The 23,920-nt window shown below is 40.1% G+C and overlaps 1 protein-coding gene across 1 annotated transcript; it reads left to right on the forward strand.

Moving 5' to 3' along the window:
* The first annotated feature begins 436 nt into the window (after window positions 1–436).
* On the forward strand, window positions 437–13,135 carry LOC106538896 (aldehyde dehydrogenase family 3 member B1-like). Its single transcript, XM_087713908.1, has 10 exons — window positions 437–564; window positions 4,275–4,437; window positions 4,996–5,106; window positions 6,760–6,880; window positions 7,008–7,093; window positions 8,080–8,161; window positions 9,346–9,732; window positions 10,532–10,698; window positions 11,214–11,313; window positions 12,368–13,135. Exons 3-10 carry the CDS (start codon window positions 5,077–5,079, stop codon window positions 12,553–12,555), a joined length of 1,161 nt encoding a protein of 386 aa, XP_087570034.1. The 5' UTR covers window positions 437–564; window positions 4,275–4,437; window positions 4,996–5,076; the 3' UTR covers window positions 12,556–13,135.
* Window positions 13,136–23,920: the final 10,785 nt, after the last annotated feature.

Below are 23,920 nucleotides of genomic sequence, written 5' to 3' on the forward strand. Positions count from 1 at the left end.
TTGATTGGGGGACAATCAGAAGCATTTCCTTCTGGTCCTTTGTTCCCACTGATGGAGCAGCAGGAGCCACACATAAAAATTTATCACTGGGTACAGCGCAAACTGCAGGTTGGTTACGTTGATTCAGTTATACTAACCAATCGCCCAAGTAAAACAGGTTGGGAGGATGGAGGAAAACGATACTGAGAGTAAACTCTTATTTGATTATCCTGGAAAAATAAGTCTTTCATATACAAACATATTGAAAGGAATAACAGGATAATCTTTCATTATCAGACGTAAGGAAATTTGATATTTGAAACACTACAATTAGATATATAAAATAGTCTTAAAATCCAATCTAAGATGGAAATGAGGCCTTTTTTTAATAAAAAGTAACTTATTTTATTTTTTAAAAACCCATGATTCTCCCAGGGGATCTTCATGGCACGGTAGAAGAAGACAAGAAAACAGAGAACCTTGGGAAAACCCATCTGGAAACAGACAGAGTCACTCCTCAGGGAGATCCAGTCCACAGAGCCAAAGACCCAGGGACAGTTCCAGCGAGAGGCAAGACTCAGAAAGGTAAAAAGTTGGTATGGAGGAAAACAGATTAGGTGAGATCCCTCCAGATTACTAGACTGTATTTTCTGTTGGGATCAGTTTGTGTGATATTCTATTGATAAAACAGAAGAAACAGAGTCAGGTGAGTAGATGGCCTGATAGTACATCAGATACAGAGATGAATCAGAAGCACATTCACCTGAGTCTAGGGATTTACTGAGGCTACAGTAAGTTCACACATCATGCTAAAATGTAAGTATTGCTTAAAATCCTTGTGGCAGAGTTCACACAAGATGTTACATCGAAATTGAACAAATCACATTATGGGTTAACATGATGTGTGAATCCAGAGAGAGTTAGAGTTTAGAATTGTGTTCACAAGGGGGCAACAGAGATGATGAACATTTTACATTACAAAATAATGTTTACCTGAAAATAATACCTGCCCAGATAATAATCTCAATTGGGCTTTTGAGTGCATGGGCTAAAATAAGCCTTCCCCTCAAATTAAGCCCTCCATGACAGTAGAAGCCATGAGGTGACCACACCCACCTCCTCCTGCACCTCAAAAATAATAAGACCTCCCCGAAAATAAGACCAAGCACTTATTTTGGGGGTCATAAGAAAATAAGATCCTGTCTTATTTTCGGGGAAGCATGGTAGATTTAGACCTGGGATAATATAATCTCTCCACATAAAAAACAGTTCTGTACCTGTAATAACAAGATACAGATAGTCCTTAACCGATGACCACAACTGAGCCCAAAATTTCCATCGCTGAGCAAAAGCAGCTAAACTTGTTAAGCGAATCACTGCAATTGTGAAGTGAATTGTGCAGTTGTTAAGTGAATCTGGCTTCCCGCATTGAATTTGCTTGTCGGAGGCTGGCTGGAAAGGCTACAAATTGTCATCATGTGACCTTGAGAGAGTGCAACTGCTATAAATATATGCCAGTTGCCAAGTACCCAAATTTTGATCATGTCACCATGGGGGTGCTGCAACAGTCGTTAAGTGTGAAAATAGGCCATAAGTCAAAAGTATGTAGAGATTCTCAGTCATGCAGGTCATGGTAGTCCCAAAAGTGCTTTTTCTGGAGGCAATTGGACTTTCTTATTTTTTCTTTTGAAGACGTTTCTTTTCTCATCCAAGAAACTTCTTCAGCTCTGACAGGATAGTGGGGAATGGAAGGATTTATATTCCTTGCAGACAGCTGGTAATCTGCATCCTCTATCTGCACCCTCTTAAAGGATGCAGAAGACTATCTGTCTGCAAGGAATATAGACTGACTGCCTATTGTGCAGAATGCATAGAAGCTTTTGTCAGGCAAATAAAAATAATCAGGGTAACTGAGAAAATGAGTATTAAATGATAAAAGCATCTTGCATTTAAAAAGGCCATTGTAATGGCTGTCTTTATGAACTATTCCTCTGCATGAATTACTTCCCCTGGTACAAAGCAATTGACTTCTTCCCCAAGCTTGGGAAATGCAGGGTGACACCTGTAACTCTAGCAAGCTTCAGGCACGTGAATTGTAGTTTTTTTCAGGAAGGCTCTGCAAACATCTTGGCAGTTTGTCCCTGCCAAGTCACTGCTTGTCACCCAATGGGATTCAACAGACCAAATTTCACAATAGGAACTCTTGTGAAAGTAGTAATTATTTCAGTGTAGCAATTGAGTTGCATCAACCTGATCTGAATCCGTTGGTTTCTATGTACACCAGTCTCCTGGTCCTTGGCCATAATATTCTGCTGCTTTCCTGCAACTCTTGTTTCTTTAATAGACAAGTAGCTTTGTTTAGTATCCATATTAGAAAAAAAAAAGTGCTATGGAAAACTTAAATTGGTTCATCATAGATAAGTGAACTTATTGTGGCAGATCAAACTTTCATGTAGAAAGGGATTTTATTCATTTATTTATTTAGAAGATTTGTGTGACTACCTGTGTTAAACAACTCTGGACAGTTCACAACAGCAATAAAATGCAGTAACTATAAAACATAATCACAAAACAATAAAATTTTCAAACAAAAGCAATAACCCTGCATCTTACACTTTGGATGCTTTGCAGCCAGTTCCAATTACCTAATTTCATTCTGTCTATTCTCTTCTATTCTGTTCTATTCTAGTGCCTGGATTTTTTTAAGGGTCATGATGACCTCGTCTAAAGGTCATCAAGCTAAAAGAATGGAATATTCCATAAAGTAGACGCAGCTGTAGAAAAGGCACACTTTTGGGGTCCCGCAAGATGATAGGATTTCATGGAAAAAATACATATAGGATACGGTAGGACAAACAGAAACTCTTAGGGGGAGGCAGTTCTGCAAATGAACAGATCCCATGACATATACAGCTTTAATGGTGGTAACCAGCACTTTGAATTGCCCCCAGAAGGAAACTGGAAGCTAGTGCAGCTTGGGCTATAGAGATGTAACTTGGGCAAACCTTGGAACACACAATACTGTGTACACAGCTGAATTCTGGACCAGAATGGATCATCTCAGTTGTCAATCTCATAAAAAAGAAAATTAAACTTAAAAAAAAACAATTCAGAATATATGATCCGTAAACCTGATTTACATAAATACACTATATGCTCGTAGCAAATTACAGGTTGTTGCTGATCTGCTGTAATTAATGATTTTAAGAGAAAGATATCTTTCAAGTTATACATCAGCTCTCAATTTTATAAAGTAAATCTGTCTGAAAACCCACAGAATGCACGTCTGTGTAATGAAATAAGAGTAGCATAGAATAAAAGTTCTAACACAAATGAAAGAATTTACAACTTCATGCAATATCTAACTAAACTAGCTATCTGTCCCTTATTAATACCCTCAATCTTGAAGAAATGTCCTCTGGCTTCTTTGTTTCTGGACTTATGGTGTTAATTTAGTCCCTTATCAGAACTGATGGAGAGATGGTATACTCCGTCCCCCCCCCCAAATTTAGACATTAAAAAAATTTGCTCTGTGCAACAGAGTTCAGTCCTCATATTTTAGAACGCTATTTCTTCATCAGGGATAGGGGGAGGAGAAGGAAGAAGGGTTGAGGTTGAGCACATCTTTTGCACAATGTATGTGTAAAAGGCCATGCCTGACTGAGGGCGTATAATTCAGATACTCCCTAGCATATAAAGCAGCAGGGAGACTGACAAAAGGGTCAAAACCATGAGTAGTTGGAAAAGATGGGAATTGTGAACTACCTCTTATAAAGGACACTAGAAAGTTGCTTCAACCTAGAAGTGAGAATGGCTGGCTGGAAGTCCGAGCACAGATACAGTTGTCCTAAGTAGTTGGATTATGCTCCATCACGTCAACATTTTAATTTTTTGTTCCAAACATGAAAGAAAAGACTTTGAAAATGATCGGGAAATGACCGAGTTTGTAAGAAAACTATGAGAAAAGTATGGCAGCAGCTATTCCTGCTTTTGGCCCAAGACGTTGACATTCTTCAGAAAAAGAACAACACAAGTGTGGGTCAAAAGGGAAAATATTCTTTTGAGTCTTCTTGGAAATAGAAGTCTTTGTATGAAGTGTTGGGAAGCCAAAAAGGTATTGAGTTATGGCAGAAATGTGCAAACTCTGTTTTACAGTAAAGAAAGACAATGCGATTATCCAGCCAGTTCTTACCGGGAACCTGCCTTACAGGATCAGGATTAACATAGATGATAAAACAGAGTGGGATGCTTCCATTAATCTTTTGATTTTATGAGTTTATTTTACTTTATCCTAGCTCAAATGCCTACTCTGACCTAGTGCATTGCTTACGTGCTACCTGGCTGACAGGAAAGACCCGTCCAAAAGCGTATCGAGTCAGTCAGCTGGAGGCCCTGTGCCACTTTCTGGATGAAAGGCAGGCAGATATCCAGCATGCCTTATGTGCAGACCTACGCAAGGTGAGTGAGCCCCTCATCCAGAGCATCTAGCAGCTCAGAGAGGAATTGCAGATGAGCTTGTATGCCATTTGTTAAGTGAATCACTGAAGGTGTTAAGTTGGTAACACGGAGAATTGGGCTTCCTCATTGACTTTGCTTGTCAGAAAGTTGCAAAAGCCGATCACATGACCTCAGGACACTGCAAATGTCATAAATATGAACCAGTTGCCAAGCATCTGGAATTTGATCATGTGACCATGGGGATGCTGCAATGGTGGTGTTAAGTGTGAGAAATGGTCATAAGTCACTTTTTTCAGTGCTGTTGTAACTTTGAATGGTCACTAAATGAACTATGGTCAGTCGAGGACTACCTATATCTACCTCTTGTAAAGAGTACTGTTAGTACCATGTCCTGGTGTAAAGCTCAAGCATTAAATTTCCTGAATCAATTGGGATGACAGCATGACAAAGCAGTACTATATGCTGAATGCAACACAACTCAATGAATTGCTTCATAGTTCACCTTTTGTACTCAGTATGGACATCACTGATGCCTCATTTTGTCTTTCTTCTCCACAGCCCTGCTTTGAAACTGAGCTCACGGAGGTTTTGCCAGTCAGAAATGAACTGGCCTATGCTTTGAACAACTTAAACCATTGGATGAGGGATGAATGTGTGCACAAGAATCTAGTAAGAACTTAAACTGAATGGGTGAAGAACAAATGGAAAGGAACGGTTCTATGTTGGACAGGGATGAAAGTCTACAGGGTGTATTATTTCATCAAGCAGAAGATAGGCTTTCTACCTGTGTCCTTTCAAAACAGGTGGATGCTCATCTTGGAAGACAAATCTCTAACTATTTGAGTATTAATGTTTCTATCTTCCCTACCCATTACCTTTCCCATGGTATTTGGGAATTACCAGATCTGTAATTTAATGTAATAGGTTGATATCAGGTTATTGACATGTTCATGTTCTAGGATAGCTTCCAAATAAGGGTCTGTAGGGCCATACTTTGTCTGCCATCAGAGGAACAAGTTGCAGCTGTTTTTTAAGGATAATTTCTGCAATCCAGTTTAGATTAATTGAAGTTGCATTGCTTTAAAACAGATGTTTCTAACCTACTACCGTTCAAATAAATCAAAGTATAGACTTCATAATTCAGTTAATCGTAGTTGCCTATAGCTATTGTTTGCTTTCCAGTCTGTATGATTAATAATCTCATCAGTGTGCAGTGCAAGAGAAATTAAAATGTTTTAACTGTTATGTGTGAAATTATGATTATCCTTATGTTTTACATGCATATAAGGCAAATATAGGAATGTAGAGCCTATGGCTTGATTTCAGAATTCTTTTCAAGCTGTTGATTCAAGCTTTTAGTAGGAATAAATGTAGCTGCCAAACCTACTGCATGGGGAGGGGAGGGAGAAAAAAAAGGGGTGTCACAAAAACGTAAACAGAACGAATCATCCCATTTATGCTTGGATTTGCCCTAACCTGAATGGTTTCTTTGGTCTGGCCTACAGTTGACATAAAGTTCCTTACAACCTTCAAGGAGATTGACCTTCAACAGAACGTTTATAATCCCATATTTCACATAAAGTCAATGATATTCCTCCCTGATGCCCCCAGAGCCTCTTGTGGAATGTGTGATAAGATCAAACATTGTTGGCCTTTTCCCCTTGATTTTGTTATTTAATTTAGATGTAGTTGAGTTGCAGTTGTTAGATGGATTTTGGGAAAGTTGGAAGTTTAAAGCCTTGTAAGCCTAACAGTAAGCCATTCCATTCCATTAAGGCAGTCCTTCCATTCCTTAATCCTCTCCTCCAAATGTAAGAAGTCCTAAGATTTCTAAAATTGATCACTATTTTGGACCCTCCCTTCCATGATATAGTTCTACCATGCTTCCTGGAGGGCAACTGTATACACTATGTGTTCTCACGCGTATGTGTCAGCTCCCGAAGCTGAAACAGAAATACATACTCATAATCAGTTAGCATTGGGAAATCTTTTTTATATCAGAAATACTTGACGTAAATATTGAGATGGAATCTTACTTGACATTAAACCAAGTATCACCCAAACAAATCAAGCATATGAAAATGAAAGCAATTTGGCCCAGGTTTTCAAATGTCTGAGGTATTAAAGCCTTGGTGTTAAAAAGAAGACAAAGGAGAAGATAAACTCAGGGTAACTCATGTACATTAGAGCAACTATTAATTTGAAAGGAGGCATCAAAGGGGTTTATATTTTGTAGCTCATCAAGTATTTCCACAAAATCATCTATTAATTTCCTTTTCTACTTCACCCAATTGCTGTCATGGATTTTTTTTCTTTTTATAGGCAACACTGATGGATTGTGCCTTCATTCGCAAGGAGCCATATGGTGTGGTGCTGATCATAGGAGCTTATAACTATCCTATCCATCTTACTTTGATGCCCCTTGTGGGTGCCATTGCAGCTGGTGAGTAACAAGTGATCTCCAATTCATTTTAGATATTACATCTGATGGGTGTTCTCCCAAGAGATCCAGGCATGTGATGGATGTTTATCTATTGCAACCTTGGTAAAATATCTTCTCCCCATATTAGGGAATTGTGTGGTTCTCAAGCCTTCAGAGGTGAGCAGCTGCACTGAAGCGCTCCTTGCAAAAGCATTGCCTTGTTATATGGATCCGGTGAGTTCATTAACTTCCAGTTTACCTGGTTAAAAAATGAAAATGAAACTGAGGGTTTTTTATTTGCCTTTTCCTCTGCCATTTGCCTTAGTTTTCTAGATGTTTTAACTGTAATTCTTTGGGCCCCTTTAAAACAAAAACAAAAACCCTCTAGTTATTTATTTTGGGAAGATGAGTCAGATTATTTCCAACTGTCCCAATTCATTTGAAATCCCCCACTCCCAAAAGGTATTTTCTTTTGGATTGTGATGGATGGTATACTTCTGAGGATGGTAAACTAACTTATTTTAATGGAAAACAATTTTGGGGAGATTTGAGGAAGATTTGAAATTTGAGGCTAGGAGATTATTGTTAATGTAAGACAATTCCACTCTCATAGGATGATTAGACTAAAAAAAAAATCCTACCCGTCACTTAGCAACTGTCATCCCAGGACTATTTACAAGCCAGATTTGAAGTTCTGATGACACCCATCCCTCCCGCAGAGATTATATAATTGCATTTTGGGGCACTCCACAAGTGCCCTGCATTTACAGTTATGTTTACAGCATCCTGCAGTTGCATGGTAGCAATTTATGATGGTTTTTTTGCTGAAAACTTGTTTTCTGTCAAAAAACACCCATCACAGATAATGGATTCACTTAGGAACCACTGCATTTGCTTAATGATTGCTGTAAATAAAATCAGACATAATCATGTGGTGATCTACTTAACAATCAGCACAACATCTAACTGTAATTCCAGGCTCAATAACAGTCATAAATTGAGGACTACCTGTATTACCCTATGTTCACTCCATCAAAAGCAGAAATCTCATTTTAAAATCAAAATGTTTAAGAAAAATCTTAATTACTTTAAATTTACTGCATCATTTCTGTGTTCCAGATTGGCCCCAAGTGGCTTTTTGTCCTGCAGTGTTTCAAGGACCACTTGTGTAATGTGAAGGCTAGTTTGATTGGATGTGAACTTGCTTTTCTATTTTATAGCAAACCTTTGCTGTGGTGCCAGCTGGTCCTGAAGAAACAGGAAAATTACTGGAAAATAAGTTTGATTATATCTTCTATACAGGTGATTTTCTCTTCTTAAATATCCTTTTCATGTTATTCTTTTATTAAATATTTAAAATATTTTCATTAATGTCTGTACAAAACAGTGTGGTAAGCAATATTCATTGCTTTATTGGGCCCTCTACTACTGCCCTGCATTTACCGTTGTTTGCAGCATCCTTGAAACTGAAGCTTCAGATAATTTCTCTAAAATAATTCTTTAGGACAGGGGTCACCAACCTTTCGGACCTCAGAGACCACTAAATTCATAATTTTAAATCCCGTGGACCATAGGGGTGATATGAATTTTGATATAGTATGAATAAAAAAAACATAAATAGTATTTAGTGCAATATAAAAAATGCAAATAATTTTTCTGCGGACCATCAAAATTTTCTCACGCCCCACCAGTGGTCCACAGACCACTAGTTGGTGGCCACTGCTTTAGAACCCTGTCCCCTCCATCTGCAGTAGAATTTATCTCTATAGTTAATAAATTGTCTTTCTAGAAGGCATTGCATATTGAGGAATTTGCTTTATCGTGTCTATCTGAGTTAATGGCAAGTTAAGCCAGGGAAATGCATGTGGCATTTTTATGGTCACCCCTCAGCAGCTTCTAGATAGTAGATCTTGCCCACAAGTGGTAGAAAAGATGAGTAGTCACACTGTAAGTAGGAAAAAGCCTATGCTTGATGCAGAATGTCAGCTGTTGGAAATAATGAAAAGATCAGTTTCGGGCTTTTTCCACTCACAATGAAGGTATTTCATTTCAAGTCACATAAATTTTCTCAGATTTGCTTCTCTCTTTCATTGCCAGAACAGCTCAGGATAATCTTAACAACGCTTAACAGGAATTTGACAGCAATTTCACATGGGATTTTAATGGACTCTCCCTAATACACTCCGGCTCTAAATTGATACTTTTTAATAACTTGAATGAGGAGGTGGAAAGACTAGCTTCTATAGATGAAATAAGATTGGATGAAATAAAAATCATAGGAAACACTGAAAACAGTTGCTTTTCCAACTGTTACTTACAATTAGTGGGTTTTTTTTAAAAAATGTATAGAGTTTTGCAGATCTGTATGGAAGAATGTTAGAGGGGAAAAAACACATGATTTCTGAGCACAGAATTGAGGACTCTGATACTGGATGGGAGCTATGCTGCAGATCTCTCTTGACCCAAATTTTGCCATATCTTTTTAGGGAATAACCGTGTAGGAAAGATCATCATGACCGCTGCAGCAAAACATCTGACACCATTAACTCTGGAGCTGGGGGGTAAAACTCCCTGTTATGTGGATAGGTGCTGCAATTTCCAGAATGTAGCCAACCGAATTGTATGGGGAAAATTCCTCAATTCTGGACAGACATGCATTGCACCAGATTATGTGATCTGTACAGTTGAAGCACAAGAGTTGTTGTTGCCTTGCCTGCGCCAAGCTATCTGTGATTTTTTTGGCCATGACCCCAAGGAGTCACCTGATTATGCCCGCATGGTCAATGACAGGCATTTCAAGCGTGCCCAAGCTTTCTTGGAATCTGGCCATGTGGCCATTGGTGGAGAGACTGATGAGAGTGAGCTTTATATTGGTGAGTATACAATTTAGGACTGGAGGAAGAGTAAGGAAGAAAGATCTGGAGTTTGGGAAAGACAGGAAGACATTTTGTGGTTATAAGAGGTCCTAATTTACCAATCATTCAAAATTACAAAGGACCTCAAAAAAATACTTACAACCTGTGGTGACATTATTGCCTTTTGAGCACCTGGCAACCAGCCTGCATTTTATAGATATTTCAGTACCCTGTGTTGATGTAATCACTATGATGTCCTCCCACCCCCCCCACCCCCCGAAACCAGCATTTACTTCTGGCAAAAAACATAATCACAAATAATGTGTTTGCTTAACAACTGTTAAGTTTGCTTAACAATCACTATGTTCACTTAATCATCATTGCAAAAAAAGTAGTCTGTAAAATTGAGTCAGTCAATTTATGACTTGCTTAATGACAGGTACAGTTTACAACTATAACTCTGGGGTCTGTTTTTGTCATAAGTGAAGGACTAGCTGTACTATCTATGTACAATGGAGAAAATCAAGCTTATTAAGAAGTGCATTATCAGTAGATATAGGGCTGTAGATCACCCTTTCAAGTTGGTGTTCACAAGTTGGACTTTGTCATTGACCACACAGTAAGGTTTTTTAATGTAATTTGAAATTTAATGAGCTGGCAAGTGAGAAACTAAATAAAGCAAGAAAACAGACATGTTTTTTGGGGTCGCATATTGGAAATGTAGTCATGGGGAAAGCTAAACCTCTAGTTAAATTGGACAGTAAAGTTATAGTATATAAACAGAACAGATCTTGATGTGATTTTTTCCCCATTATAGCTCCCACAGTGTTGGTGAATGTGAAAGAATGGGATCCAGTCATGCAAGAGGAAATTTTTTCACCCATCCTGCCGATATTCATTGTGAGAGATGTAGAGGAAGCCATAGACTTCATCAATTGCAGAGAACGCCCACTAGCTTTATATGCCTTCTCCTCAGACTCCAAGGTATACTGTTTAGGTACAACATACTGTATGTGGGAGAATCTGGATTATGTATTTTGCATAACCACATCAATGATGAAAGGAGACTTGCACTATTTTTAAATATGTTTATGTGCTAAGCTGTGATGAACCAACATGGTAGCACACTGGTAATACAGTCTGGATGATAGAGGAAGAAAGGAAGATAGGAAGAAGAAGAGGGTGATGGGAAAATTGTTCTCAGGAGCAGCAAATTGACCACTGCAGGGCTTTAGTGAACATTATGGGTTGATGTTTCTTCTGATGGGGCACCAAGTTGTCTCCACATTCAGTTAGCTGGGGCAACTTGTTCCGTGCCAACTGGGTTGTGGCCACTCATCTATGCCCACCTGGCCATGCCCATCCATCTGTGCCCACCTGGCCATAATGAGTCATCCGCACCAAGTCATCCATGCCAACCTAGCCAACCCCATTCTGTGCTGACCTACCTGATTAAGAACAGGCCTCTTAATACTCTTCTATTCTTTTTCTCTTTATAGGTTGTGCACCATGTACTGGATAATACTAGCAGTGGTTGCTTTTGCGGCAATGATACCATGCTGCAAGCACTATCGGTTGCCCTACCATTTGGTGGCGTTGGTACGATTAGAATTTTATCTTCTATACTGTCTTCATTTCTTGCCCCCATCCTTATCCTTATCTTCCAACATGAAAAGTTTTTCCACTTGATGTTTTTCATTCAGACAAAGACATTAAGAGTCCTTTTTTTTTATTATGTCCAGCATATTTGCAGATTAAATCAAATGTGATCAAATAATAAATATCCCAATGTGCTATAAGCTCTCTGGTTATTTATAAATAAAGGAGAGGGCTGGAAATGTGGTCTACATTATACTGGTAAATATGAGTCAAAGGAGAGGGCTTAATATTTTTTGATTTTGTAAGTGGTACTAACAAGATCAAAAATATTCAACAGGATAAGTAGCACCGGTTCAATAGACCTGGTCACACACTATACTAAATACAGGTTAACATTCTGTGTAAACCAATACTGCATTTTGGTTACAAAACATGGTTGAACTGATGTGCATCTTTAAGCCGAGGTGGCGCAGTGGTTAGAGTGCAGTACTGCACTCTAGAGCAGAGCTGAGGTGGCGCAGTGGTTAGAGTGCAGTACTGCAGGCCACTTCAGCTGACTGCTAAGCTGCAGTTCGTCGGTTCAAATCTCACCGGCTCAGGGTTGACTCAGCCTTCCATCCTTCCGAGGTGGGTAAAATGAGGACCCGGATTGTTGTTGGGGGCAATATGCTGGCTCTGTAAACCGCTTAGAGAGGGCTGAAAGCCCTATGAAGTGGTATATAAGTCTCTTTAAAAAAAATTTTTTTCTCTTTAATTTTTAGATATCATGATTTTTTTTAAAAAAAAAGCAATAGTTTTATTTTATTGTGGTTTAAGGCAGCGGTAGTTCAATGATCATGAAACCTAGCAGACTAGGAAATTATTATCTTGGGTTTTTTTGCTTGTCTCTACTGAATTCTCTTCTTCAGTCTCTTCTTTAAAAATATCAATTTGAATATTAAACCTTTTATAGTTAAGTACTATGGGGAAAAACCTTTTTGAGGGCAGGTATTGTCTAGCCTGATGAAAAAGAATAAATAGATTTGATCTGAATTTTTCCTTTTTAATATTGCAGGAATGAGTGGCTTTGGCAAATACCACGGCAAGTTTACTTTCGATACATTTACTCACTTCCGTGGCTGTCTTTTGCGCAGCATGGGCATGGAGATGATGAACAGAATGCGCTACCCACCATACAACAATAGAAAATTGAGAGCAATGGTTTGTAGTTCGGAGATCAGGCGCAGTTGGCTGTCAGGTTAGGTGTGAGGCCTTGAATCACATCACCTGCATTCTTATGGAACTTCAATCAAGAATTTTGGTGTGGTTGAGAGATCCCCCCCACTTTATTAGCCTGTCCTAGAATTTTTCCTCCAAATATCCTTGAAAAGCACTCTCTGTTTAGCAAACCTTATTTTCACCATCTTTGCATCTTATAACTTTTCTTTATTCTGTATCAGCTTCTATAAATTCAATATTTAGTAGTGGTTAGAAAACGTAGGGACACGCTCCAATTCTCTTTGCACAGTTTTGGGTATAAAACATATCTTCATTTCCAGCAAGGACTAATTATACAATTAATTAATTGTTCTATATATTCTGTCAACAATGCATTTTCTACCTAGAGTATATTTGGATGCACTAAAGCACAGACATGCCCTCTTTAATTATATTTCTTTCAATATATTTCTCTACAGTTATAATTCAGATTCATTATTCCATCAGTGATTTATACAGTATCCAGCACAAAGCATAATACTTTAGAAGTATAGTATGTCCTATCAAACTCAGACTTGTTTTGATGTAAATCTGCTAATTGCAAATTTACTGGGATTTCCTGCAACCTTGCATTTTCATGTAAATGTTTTGCTTCTGCAATAAATATCTTGCATTAAAACTTGCAAATAGCTGTCTAATTATTTAATAATGCTATCAATTGACATAGTATGTTATCTAACAACATTGATCAACAATTAATTTCTAAACCAGGAGCTTTTGATTGAAATATAGATACTGGTGAACAAAAGCAACAAAAAGAAGTACATAAATGCTGAAGTGAATGTATAAGCAATTTGCTACAATAAAAATAAAGAGCATCTTGGCATTCTAAAGGAAGTAATTACTTTAGGGAGTACACACTGGAACAAAATAGTGGCAGCTAAATCACAGTCAGCCAGTCTTGTGTTTCTTGAATGAGTACAAAGTATTTTCAGAGAGTAATAGAATGCTCTGTAACAGATTACCAAATCATTGATTAATAGTGATTGACAATGATGCATCCTCTTCTTTGGGAAACATTAATACAGTGTTTCCAACCTCTGCAAGTTTAAGCTGGGCAGAGTGCAGCTCCAAAAATTCCTCTAGTCAGCATGCTGGCTGGAGGAATTCTGGAAGTTGAAGTCCACCTAGTTTACACTTGAGGAGGTTGAGAAACACTGCATTAACAGAATGAATGAAGAAGTCATAACCAGTGGTGGGATTCAAAAATGTTCGTTACCAGTTCGGTGGGCATTGCTAGGTGGGAGGGGAGGGGGCATGTGACTAAGTGGACATGATGTCACTCAAGCCCACACCCACTCAGTCACATGATCCCCCCACCAAGCCACACCCACAGGAAAAGGTAGGAAATTTTTTAGGATTTCTCCCTATCTACCCCCCTCCCTTTGCCAGTTGCCCCCGTTTCCCCTCCTTTGGCGCCCCAGCCTTAGCCCCACTTCCTCCCCCCCCCCGCCTCTTTGGTTGCTCATCTTCTGTGGCAGTTGGTCCAGAATCTGGAAGGCAAGCTGACTGGAATTTTTGGTGGCCGCCAGCCAGTCGCTCCTGCTGCTAGGAAGTGGCTGGCTGACAAAAAAGCCTCACAGCTGCCACCTCTTTGAGAGCCGCTTTGCAAAGTGGCTCTTAAAGAAGTGATGGCTGGCAGCAGATCACTGAAAAGTCCTCCAGTCAGTGAAAAAGCTGCTTCCATCGCTGCCATGTTCTTCGCGCATGCACATGCCATTGCCTTGCAAGTCCAAGGGGCGAGCGAGCAGCGACTGGGCGGGGTGAGCGAGCAGCGACTGGGAGGTCAGGGTGTGAAACCAGTTCGGGGGGCATGGCCAGCTGGCTATTGCTATCAGTTTGCTGAACTGGGCAAAATTTCTGCCACCGGTTCAGGTGAACTGGTGCGAATTAGCTGAATACCACCTCTGGTCATAACACATGCCTTCTACAGGAGCAGTATCTCCATCCAGATTGCATTTGCTTGGGGAACACAGGAACTAGAATATTGGGGAAGATATTACAATACAACTAAACCACACATTGGCTTAAGACAAAAAAGCTTCTCAGAAATGTAAATTTATAGAAGGAATAAAGAACATAAAAATGGTTTGAAAAGTTAAAAGGACTAAATTAGATGGAAGCTATGTCTGAGATATGAGCAAAGTATCCAAAACCAATGCCAGGTTACTCATAATATAAATACTACTCCTATCAACTTAAATAACCTCATTTCATAGTTAGATAATATTTTAGCTTTTCAAATCAGTATAGCTTTACATTTATTCAAATTATTATAGATTGGTAATTTATATAAAGCAACTCATCTGAAGCTTTTACACATTCTGATGTGAGTTTCAATTATATTCCTACAAGGAGTTGTCCACATTCTGGCATCCTGAGAAAATCCTGAATTGTGAGCCGCCAGAGTAATTTGCTGAGATGGGCGATTACAGAAACCATATAAATAAATAAAAAATTAAAAAATGCTGTTTTTGCCTCTTCCAATAGAGATGCCATAACATGGAATGGATTCCAAAATATGGTTCTCTTCACAGGCACATCACCTACGATGACAATGTTAATACTCAAGTCAAGCCCTGCTTCTGGTTCAGGAATTCTGGGAGTTGAAGTCCACAGGTCATAAAGTTGCCATTGTTGCCGACCCCTGATCTATATACTACTAAAACTTTGTCAATACCATTAACAAAGTGAAATGGTGCATCATAGGGCAACAATTTTTGAACCAAGGTGGCTAACTTACAGAATGTGCCCCAAATCCGGAACCAATACTCTTGAGGGAATGAAATTTGGGGAAACTGTGGTTGCTTCAGGCTGCAGCTGTGGTCATCTGATAGTCATTTTGAACATTACAGTGACCATTTCCTGCCAGTCTCACCTTCCCTCCTCCCTCACCCAGCAGTAAGGAATTGACTCATCATATGGCTCTTAAAGAAGCAACAAATTTAAGGTGCATGAAGAAAAGCCTCAATATTGTTATTGCATTGCATGCTCCTTCCAATCCACACAAACAGGCACATGTGTGTACCTCCCATCTTTGTTCAGGAACTCAACTATATTCGTAATGCTCCATCCTCCTTCAACAACCCTCTATAGTAAGTTGTGCTGCAAATGACTAAATGAGCTGCTGTAGTTGCAGATGGCATAACAATTGGATCTCTCTGGTGTTAGATGAATTAGTCATGAATTGTGGATCCTTGCCCATTCTTTTTCATTTTTCAACTATTTCCTACACTGAAACTGAGAATAGACCAGCTTTCCTTTGGCTGCCGAGGAGAAGGTAGATGGGTCTGACCCTAGCCCACAGGAGGTCAGATGTTTCCATTTTTGAACACTGTTTCCTACAACTCACTAGAGAAGCTGGCAGAAATTCTAAACTGTTCTGAGTTGAGACTGGCCATGTACTTACATTGTAAAAATAAAAATTGACAATGCCAACAGTGTTCAAATGGTGATCCAATTGTTTTAGGGTTGCACCCAAGACATTTGGAGCACCACTTGGAACACAATCGGCATTGAGTGCAAAACCTGAACACCATTTGGGGTTGCACTGGGTCTGAGAGAACACAAGATTATTTTCCCCTCCCAGTTCAGTCCTAAGTTCAGCAATTGAATGCTGATGTTTGTTTAAAGTAGTAGTTGAAATAGTTGTAGTTGCCTCAATGACACTGGCGTTCAAGCGGTACTTTAGGCACCCTGGGTGCAATGCCAAAACACTTGGAGCACCTCTTGAACACTATTGGCTTTGACAAATTCACCATCGGTCAATTGCAAAAGGCAGCTACATCCTGCGATGATATCTGTAACACCATCAAACATCCAAATCTGCCTGTCCCAGGTCTTCGGGAAAGATTCTATAGCTGGACAAAAATGCCAAATCCAATCTGAACATCTGGCTGACCGCATGATGAACAAAAATAAAATAGTAAAATAAAATATTGTCAACATAATTATGCCACATCAAAAGAAGGGGGAGACATTATGGTCAAGACATGACCCCAACCATTGTCAGGTCATGCATTTCAAGCGCTTTTTAGGGGAATGCCCAGCCATTGGAACTGTGGAAGTGAATTGTAAGTACCGTATATACTCGAGTATAGGCCGACCCGAATATAAGCCGAGGCACCTAATTTTACCACAAAAAACTGGAAAAGTTATTGACTCGAGTATAAGCCTAGGGTGGGAAATGCACCAGCTACCGATAAATTTCAAAAATAAAAATAGATACCAATAATGCCATTGCCCATTGAATAACATATAAAGCCTGCCAGTGCCCATTAAATATACAGTAGCCATTGTAAAAATTTGCTCCGCAGGAGGGGGAGGAAGGGGAGTCGTAAGATAGCCCTGCATTACATTAGAACGTGAGGAGGGGGGATGGTGCGGTGCACGCTGCATGGCAAACTGACACAGAGGGAGGGGAAATTCAGGGGCGCTGGGCCATTCACGAGCGTCACCCAGCGGCATGGCCCCGCCCCTTTTTCTCCTCCATTTCGGGCAAATTTTTCACTGACTCGAGTATAAGCCGAGGCGGCTTTTTTCAGCTCAAAAAGTGGACTGAAAAACTAGGCTTATACTTGAGTATATACAGTACCTTTTGCAAGATCCATCATGACTTTGAATGGTCACTAAGCAACAGGTTGTAAGTCGAGGAGTACCTGTATGAGATAGTTTCAGTAATATTGAAGCATTGATCATGGTCAAATAAAAACATTGTTTCAAGCATCTATAAATTTCTGAATTATTTGTTTTCTGCAGAAATTATGTTACCTCCTTAGTTGGGAATCTGTTCAAATTTCCACTCAATATCTCAAGTTTCATTTTCTGAATATTTACTGTTTTCCTTTTGTGTATGTGTGTGTATGTGAGGGTGGGAGGGACACACACACACACATACATGAGAGATCTTTTCATTAGCTGCTCTCATTATCTATAGAACATCCTTGCCAAAACGCTTTCATGGAAATGAATCAGTATAATTAAATCTCCTAAAATAGGTCATGAGACATGGAAAAAAGGAAGTCAAAAGATGTTTAGTGGCTGGGGAAAAAATGTAACTTGTATTCTGTGTAATTGGTGATGAGTCAGATTTGCAATCAAATGGTTATTTCCAACATTTAGCTCAGTTACCATATGTATCTACACAAATATTCCCTAATAAAAAAGCATTGAAAAATATATGCAGAAAAAAATTGAATATTATATTGTCTGAAGGATCTTGGATGTCATTACTGATACGAATATCAGGCATGAAGGGGCAGTTAATTAGGTCTCTTGCAGTTACCTTGACCCCTTCCAGTCGGGCTTCAGACCTGGTTACAGCACAGAAACCGCTTTGGTCGCATTGACCGATGATCTCTGGAGAGCCAGGGATGGAGGCCATGCCTCCATCCTGGTTCTCCTTGACCTCTCGGCGGCTTTCGATACCATCGACCATGGTATCCTTCTGCGACGACTGTGGGAGGTGGGGGTGGGAGGCACTGTTTTGCGGTGGTTCTCCTCCTACCTCTCGGACAGGTCGCAGTTGGTGTTAGTTGGGGGGCAGAGATTGACCCCTAGGCCCCTAACATATGGGGTGCCGCAGGGTTCGGTCTTATCCCCCCTACTATTCAACATCTACATGAAACCGCTGGGCGAGATCATTCGGAGGCACGGGATAAGATACCATCAATATGCGGACGATACACAGCTGTATCTGTCCGCCCCGTGCCAACTCAATGAAGCGGTGGACATGATGAACCGGGGTCTCGAAGCCGTTAGGGACTGGATGAGGGCTAACAAGCTTGTACTCAACCCGGAGAAGACCGAGTGGCTGTTGTGCTTTCCTCCCAATAATTCGGCTAATGTTCCATCGCTCAGGCTGGGGGGTCAAACTCTATACCCCTCAGACAGGGTTCGCAACTTGGGAGTCCTCCTGGACCCACAGCTGACCTTCGACCATCATTTGACGGCTGTGACCAGGGGGGCATTTGCCCAGGTTCGCCTGGTGCGCCAGTTGCGACCCTACCTGAACCGGGAGGCCCTCAAAACAGTCACTCGGGCCCTTGTGACCTCTAGGCTGGAATACTGCAATGTGCTCTACATGGGGCTGCCCTTGAAGAGCATCCGGCGACTTCAGCTAGTCCAGAATGCGGCCATGCGAGTGATTGTGGGCGCACCTCGGTTCGCCCACATAACACCTATCCTGTTGATCTCCGGGTGCGCTTCAAGGTGCTACTTACCACTTTTAAAGCCCTCCATGGTAGTGGATCTGGGTACTTGAGAGACCGCCTCCTGCCAATTACCTCCCTGCGACCTATCAGATCGCATAGATTAGGCCTCCTCCGAATTCCATCCGCCAGTCAGTGTCGACTGGCAACTACACGGAGGAGAGCCTTTTCAGTAGCAGCTCCGACCCTTTGGAACGATCTCCCCGTGGAGATTCGTACCCTCACCACCGTCCAGACCTTCCGCACAGCCCTTAAGACCTGGCTATCCCGTCAGGCCTGGGGATGAAGATCGTAATCTGTCCCCACCTGAATGATGAATGAATGGTGTGTACTATTTTATACTCATGTAATGTTTATGTTCATCGTTTTTGTGTCCCCCCCCCTATACTTTGTAAGCCGCCCTGAGTCCCCTCAGGGAAAAGGGCGGCCTATAAATATTAATAAAAATTCTAAATTCTAAATTAGATTCTTATTTTGTTCTTAAAGGCCTTGTGATTTTCGAGAGTTTGTAACCTTCGTTTGTTTGTTAGCTCTTCACATGTGAATGAGCATTTTCTTCAGGCAATCCTCTTGGCTTGAATTGTTGGGTTGTTTTACACCGTTCTTTAAATATGTTGGTATTCTCTTGACTTAGGTAAAAATGTCTAGAAAAATGTTTCTTTATTGAATTTCACTTTCTTATTATCAGTTGCCTTACTTTATAGAAGTTTCATCTTTTGATATCAGTAGGGATGAGATTACTTTTTAAAATGAGATCATTCATCTGTATCTTAAATTTGAAGCATGGTAGCTTCTGTTTGAAAGTAGTTTAACAATTTAAAACCAGGATATTCCATTATCCTGGAATACTGTACCACTTAGTATAGTATTCCAGGATAATGCTTGCAATTAAAGTTCAGAATCACTTTCTTTCTTGTCAATTCTATGATCAATATCAAATAGAATACTTAAGAACATAATCCATAGATTGATGGTGGACTGTAGATTCATGAAGTCCAGGGAGTGATAATTGCAGTCATATTTCTACAGTACTCTCCAGGTGCATCTTGGACTTAATTTTTGATCAAAATATTATTGGGCATTTTTGTAACAAGCAAGGTGATATGTCCCCAATAGAAAATCAGCTTATAATGAACATAGCCGTTCAAGATAATTTATTGGAAGAATATTTCCCTTCTGATTTTTCATTTTTCATTATTCTCTCTTTAACCTACAGAACAACACAAATCATAGTAAACTTTATTTTGCCTTCACTTTGCATCTAGAAATGACTATATAGTATGTAGCTGTTTGAGTTAAAGCATTTCTAAGACTCACATGCCTTTTAGTTATATAAATAAGGACATCCACGATAAAGGAGACAATAAACAAAATGTTTAGTAATGCTTTATCTGCACCATTACAGTTCACTGAAAGTTCTGCAGCAAAAGGCATTGTGTTCTAATAAAGGTTTACTTCTCTAGAACTATCTAGATTTAGAATGTAGAATTTAGAAGGCCAGGGGATCTTCCATAATTGGTTCAGAAATCCTAGACTGCTAAGAAAATTAGGCTCTCATTTTGCAATCACACGCATAATTATACTGGCAAATCAACCAAAGGACTTCATCTTTTCTAGATAGTATGTTTCCAGTTCAGCACCCTAAATTTCCTGTAAAAATATTTTAAGCATTTTAAACATATTGTGTATGATTGCATTTGTTTCAATGTAGTATTAACTAGCTTGGATTTATACTTTATTACCACACTGGTTTTAAGCTAGAAAACTACTGGAAAACTGTATTCACATAAAGGCTTGGAGATGATAGGAGGGCAAATGGATCAATGGCACAACTATTTTTAAAGCTTATCTTTATCTTGTTGGAAGCAAAACCCATCTGGTTCCATTCCAAACTGGGAGAAAGAAGCTGGAAACAACATGGAAGCTGATTGGAAAGAAAGTTTAATGATGAACAGAACCAACAGCAGTCCTGGGTCAGCTGAACAATTGGTTTGATGAGCACATGGATTTTTATAAGTTTCAGAAATGCTGTTAGGGGAGGTTGTGCAATGTCTGAAATGCCCTTAGGAGATTGTGCAACGTAGTGAGCTCTGTGTCTTCTGCTGAATGGTAGTGGGTGAATCCTATTATGTCCTGAAGGGTCACGTCCTGTTCTTCTTAATCCCATCACCCTGGAGCTGAAGGTCTTTTGTTTGATTAGATAGGCTGGCCCAATCTTTATTAATGGGCACAAAATATGGGGGGGGGGGTATTAAGAAAGACTGGATCGGCTTTCTGTATTTAAGAGCATGCTTCTCCATTTCTTCTTTGGGGGAAATATAATATTCTGCCTTTTTAATATTTCCCAACATTATTGTTATTGTAGTCTTCCTCAAGAGAATCTAGGAAATAACTCCTAAAAACAAACATATTGGGGCTACCTTATGTGTTAGTTAGATCAGTGTTTTTCAACCTTTTTTGTGCAAAGGCACACTTTTTTCATGAAAAAAATCACGAGGCACACCACCATTAGAAAATGTTAAATTTTTTTAACTCTGTGCCTATATATAAAGTAATTTTCCCACGGCACACCTTACACTATGTCACGGCACACTAGTGTGCCGCGGCACAGTGGTTGAAAAACACTGAGTTAGATCTGCAGAAAAATCTGGTGTTTTCAAGTAAAAGACCAGGACCCTTACACAACACTTGTGTTGGGCAGCCATTTGGCATATACAATGCAATGTGATAATAGCATGATGCTGGCAAGCATTGCGAGAGATCCACATGTAGTTTTCCATGCAGATTTTACCATGATATTGCTTTTTTTGCTCTGGCATCCCCATCACCAAAAAAGCTGATCTCGATAAAAGTCGATCCCCTCTTGATGATCAGGGCCTGTTAAATAACTATGTAAATCTCAGTATCCCCAATAATACCTTCTCAGTTTTTGACGATGCAACTGTGTCTCCGCGATATTAAGAGTATGTCAACAAAGGAAAAGTCGGGAGGGTCTACAATATTGTGCATCTCTCGGGATGCACAGAGGTCTAAGCTGCAGAAGAAAACAAATTATTTCGATTTTCTTTGGTTTTTCTGCCAAGGCATTTGAGAACCGAAATTCGCTTTGCTCTCCGAAATCATTTTCTGTTCCGATAACCAGCAGGAAGTTCGAGCTGCGCACTGGGAGATTTCACAGGGCGGGACAGATCAGGCTTCCTTTCAGTTGAGGCCTTCATGGCAAAGAGGAAGTAATTGGCGGCCAGGGAGACTAAGATACCCGGCTGCTGTTCCGGCGGCGGCATCGGAAGGTGAGTGTTTGTTTGGCTTCTCGCCAGGGACTCCCTCCATCAACCCTTGTGTTTCTGAGCCGGACTGTCTTCTCTCTCTTTTGAAGATCTGTCGTTTGGGTTTAGAGAGTTCAGCCTTTCTTTTCTTTTAGTTGTTGCAAGACCTAACTAACTTTGCTGCAATGTGCTTAAAAACTAGCCGAACCTCACTTATTTACATTTAGATCGTTTGTGGGGTGGGGAAGGAAAATCGCTTTCTTGACCCTCTATGCAAACAAATCACGGTGCGTTTCAACACTCCAGGGTTGCGGCGGCCACCTGTTTGCCGGGAGGGGTGAGCGTGGTTGGATTAGTGGCTGTTGTGGGGCGTGGGGCGAGTCACTTAATGGTAGCGGCTTCTGCCAGAAGCGACCTTTCGGCTCCGATGTGTCTTTTGGGGAATTAGATCAGAGGAGATCCGCCACTGTGTCTCCCATTTTCCAAGTCTCTCCGCGGGAGGTGGGGAAATTAGGATCCTTTTGAGAACTGCACTTTCTCCATCGCCCTCCCATCTTCTCTGGACTGTAGAAAAATGCTTCCGGTTTAGACTACGGAATGGTCACTCATTTTTGGCGCCTGGGGAGGGATTTGTGTATGTGTGCGTGTGCCATATTTGGAAATTTGGAACAGTTCAGGTGAGAGCTGGAAACCCCCTTCCACTTCCTTGTAGCTAAAGAGACCTTTGCACCTTCTCCAAGCTGTGATGTGCTCCAGAGATACTGGATTTCTGCTGCCAGAATGAATAATAGTCCTGTGGGTTGGGGTTTGTGGGAATGGAAATGCAGGACATCTGTAGAGCAATAGAGAATCACTTCTATTTCAAGAGTTTACTTGATGACCCAAGGAAAATAATTAATAACAGCATGCTTCTAGATCAACTCGGTTCAGATGCAGCTGTTCAGGACAAATGCAAAATTTCCTCCACTGATGTAACTGCTTCAGATCCCTAAGAGAAGTAATATTATTAATTAAGTTAATTTATACTAACATAAAGCTATACCAGCATTCCATTTTGAGATGTGATGATGATGACTTTCTCAAAAACTGCCTTGATTAAAAAAAAAAACAGATTGCTGCTGTTTCTTTCTTTGGCTCCTAGCTATACTTCCAATTCCACATTTGTCTAAAAGAAACTTGAGATTTTTTTAAAAGGATCTCATATTTTGAGGAAGGATGAAAAATACTCCTGTAAGGTGTGGTTAGATGTTTGGTTGCAATATTATCTTCTAATTCAGCAATCCCCAGCCTTTTTGGCACCAGGGAACAGTTTTGCAGAAGACAATTTTTGCACTGATGGGATGGTGGTGGTTTCAGTTTTGCTCACTCATTCATTGGCTCATCTCCAGTTGTGCTGCACAGTTCCTAACTGGCCACAGTCCTCCGTGGCCCGGGGTTTGTGAACCCCTGTTCTAATTGTCTTCTTTGCATGGGATATTGCTGTCCAGAATAGCCAACGGTCCAAAAGAAGGATCTCAACAGACTTGAACACTGGGCCTATGTAACAAAATGAAATTCAAGGTGAGAAAAGCAAGGTTTTACATTAGGCAAGAAAAACCAAGAGCACAGGCATAGAATAGGTGGTATCTGCCACAATAGCAGTAACTGTGAGAGGGATCTAAGAGTCTAGTGGACAATCACTTAAATATGAGCCAGTAGTGTGCTTCAACTGCCAGAAAAGTCAATGCAGTCTTAGACTACATTAGCAGAGGGATAGAATTAGGATCACATGAGATGTTAATATTGCTTTATAATCTCTTGCTAAGACCACACTTTGAATATTGCATCCAGTTTTGGTCACTATGGTATAAAAAAATGTTGAGACTCTAGAAAGAA

The sequence above is a fragment of the Thamnophis sirtalis genome, unplaced genomic scaffold (genome assembly GCF_051295495.1).
Source record: "Thamnophis sirtalis isolate CommonGarterSnake01/CBP01778 unplaced genomic scaffold, rThaSir2_p1.2 scaffold_1, whole genome shotgun sequence".
Classification (NCBI taxonomy): domain Eukaryota; kingdom Metazoa; phylum Chordata; class Lepidosauria; order Squamata; family Natricidae; genus Thamnophis; species Thamnophis sirtalis.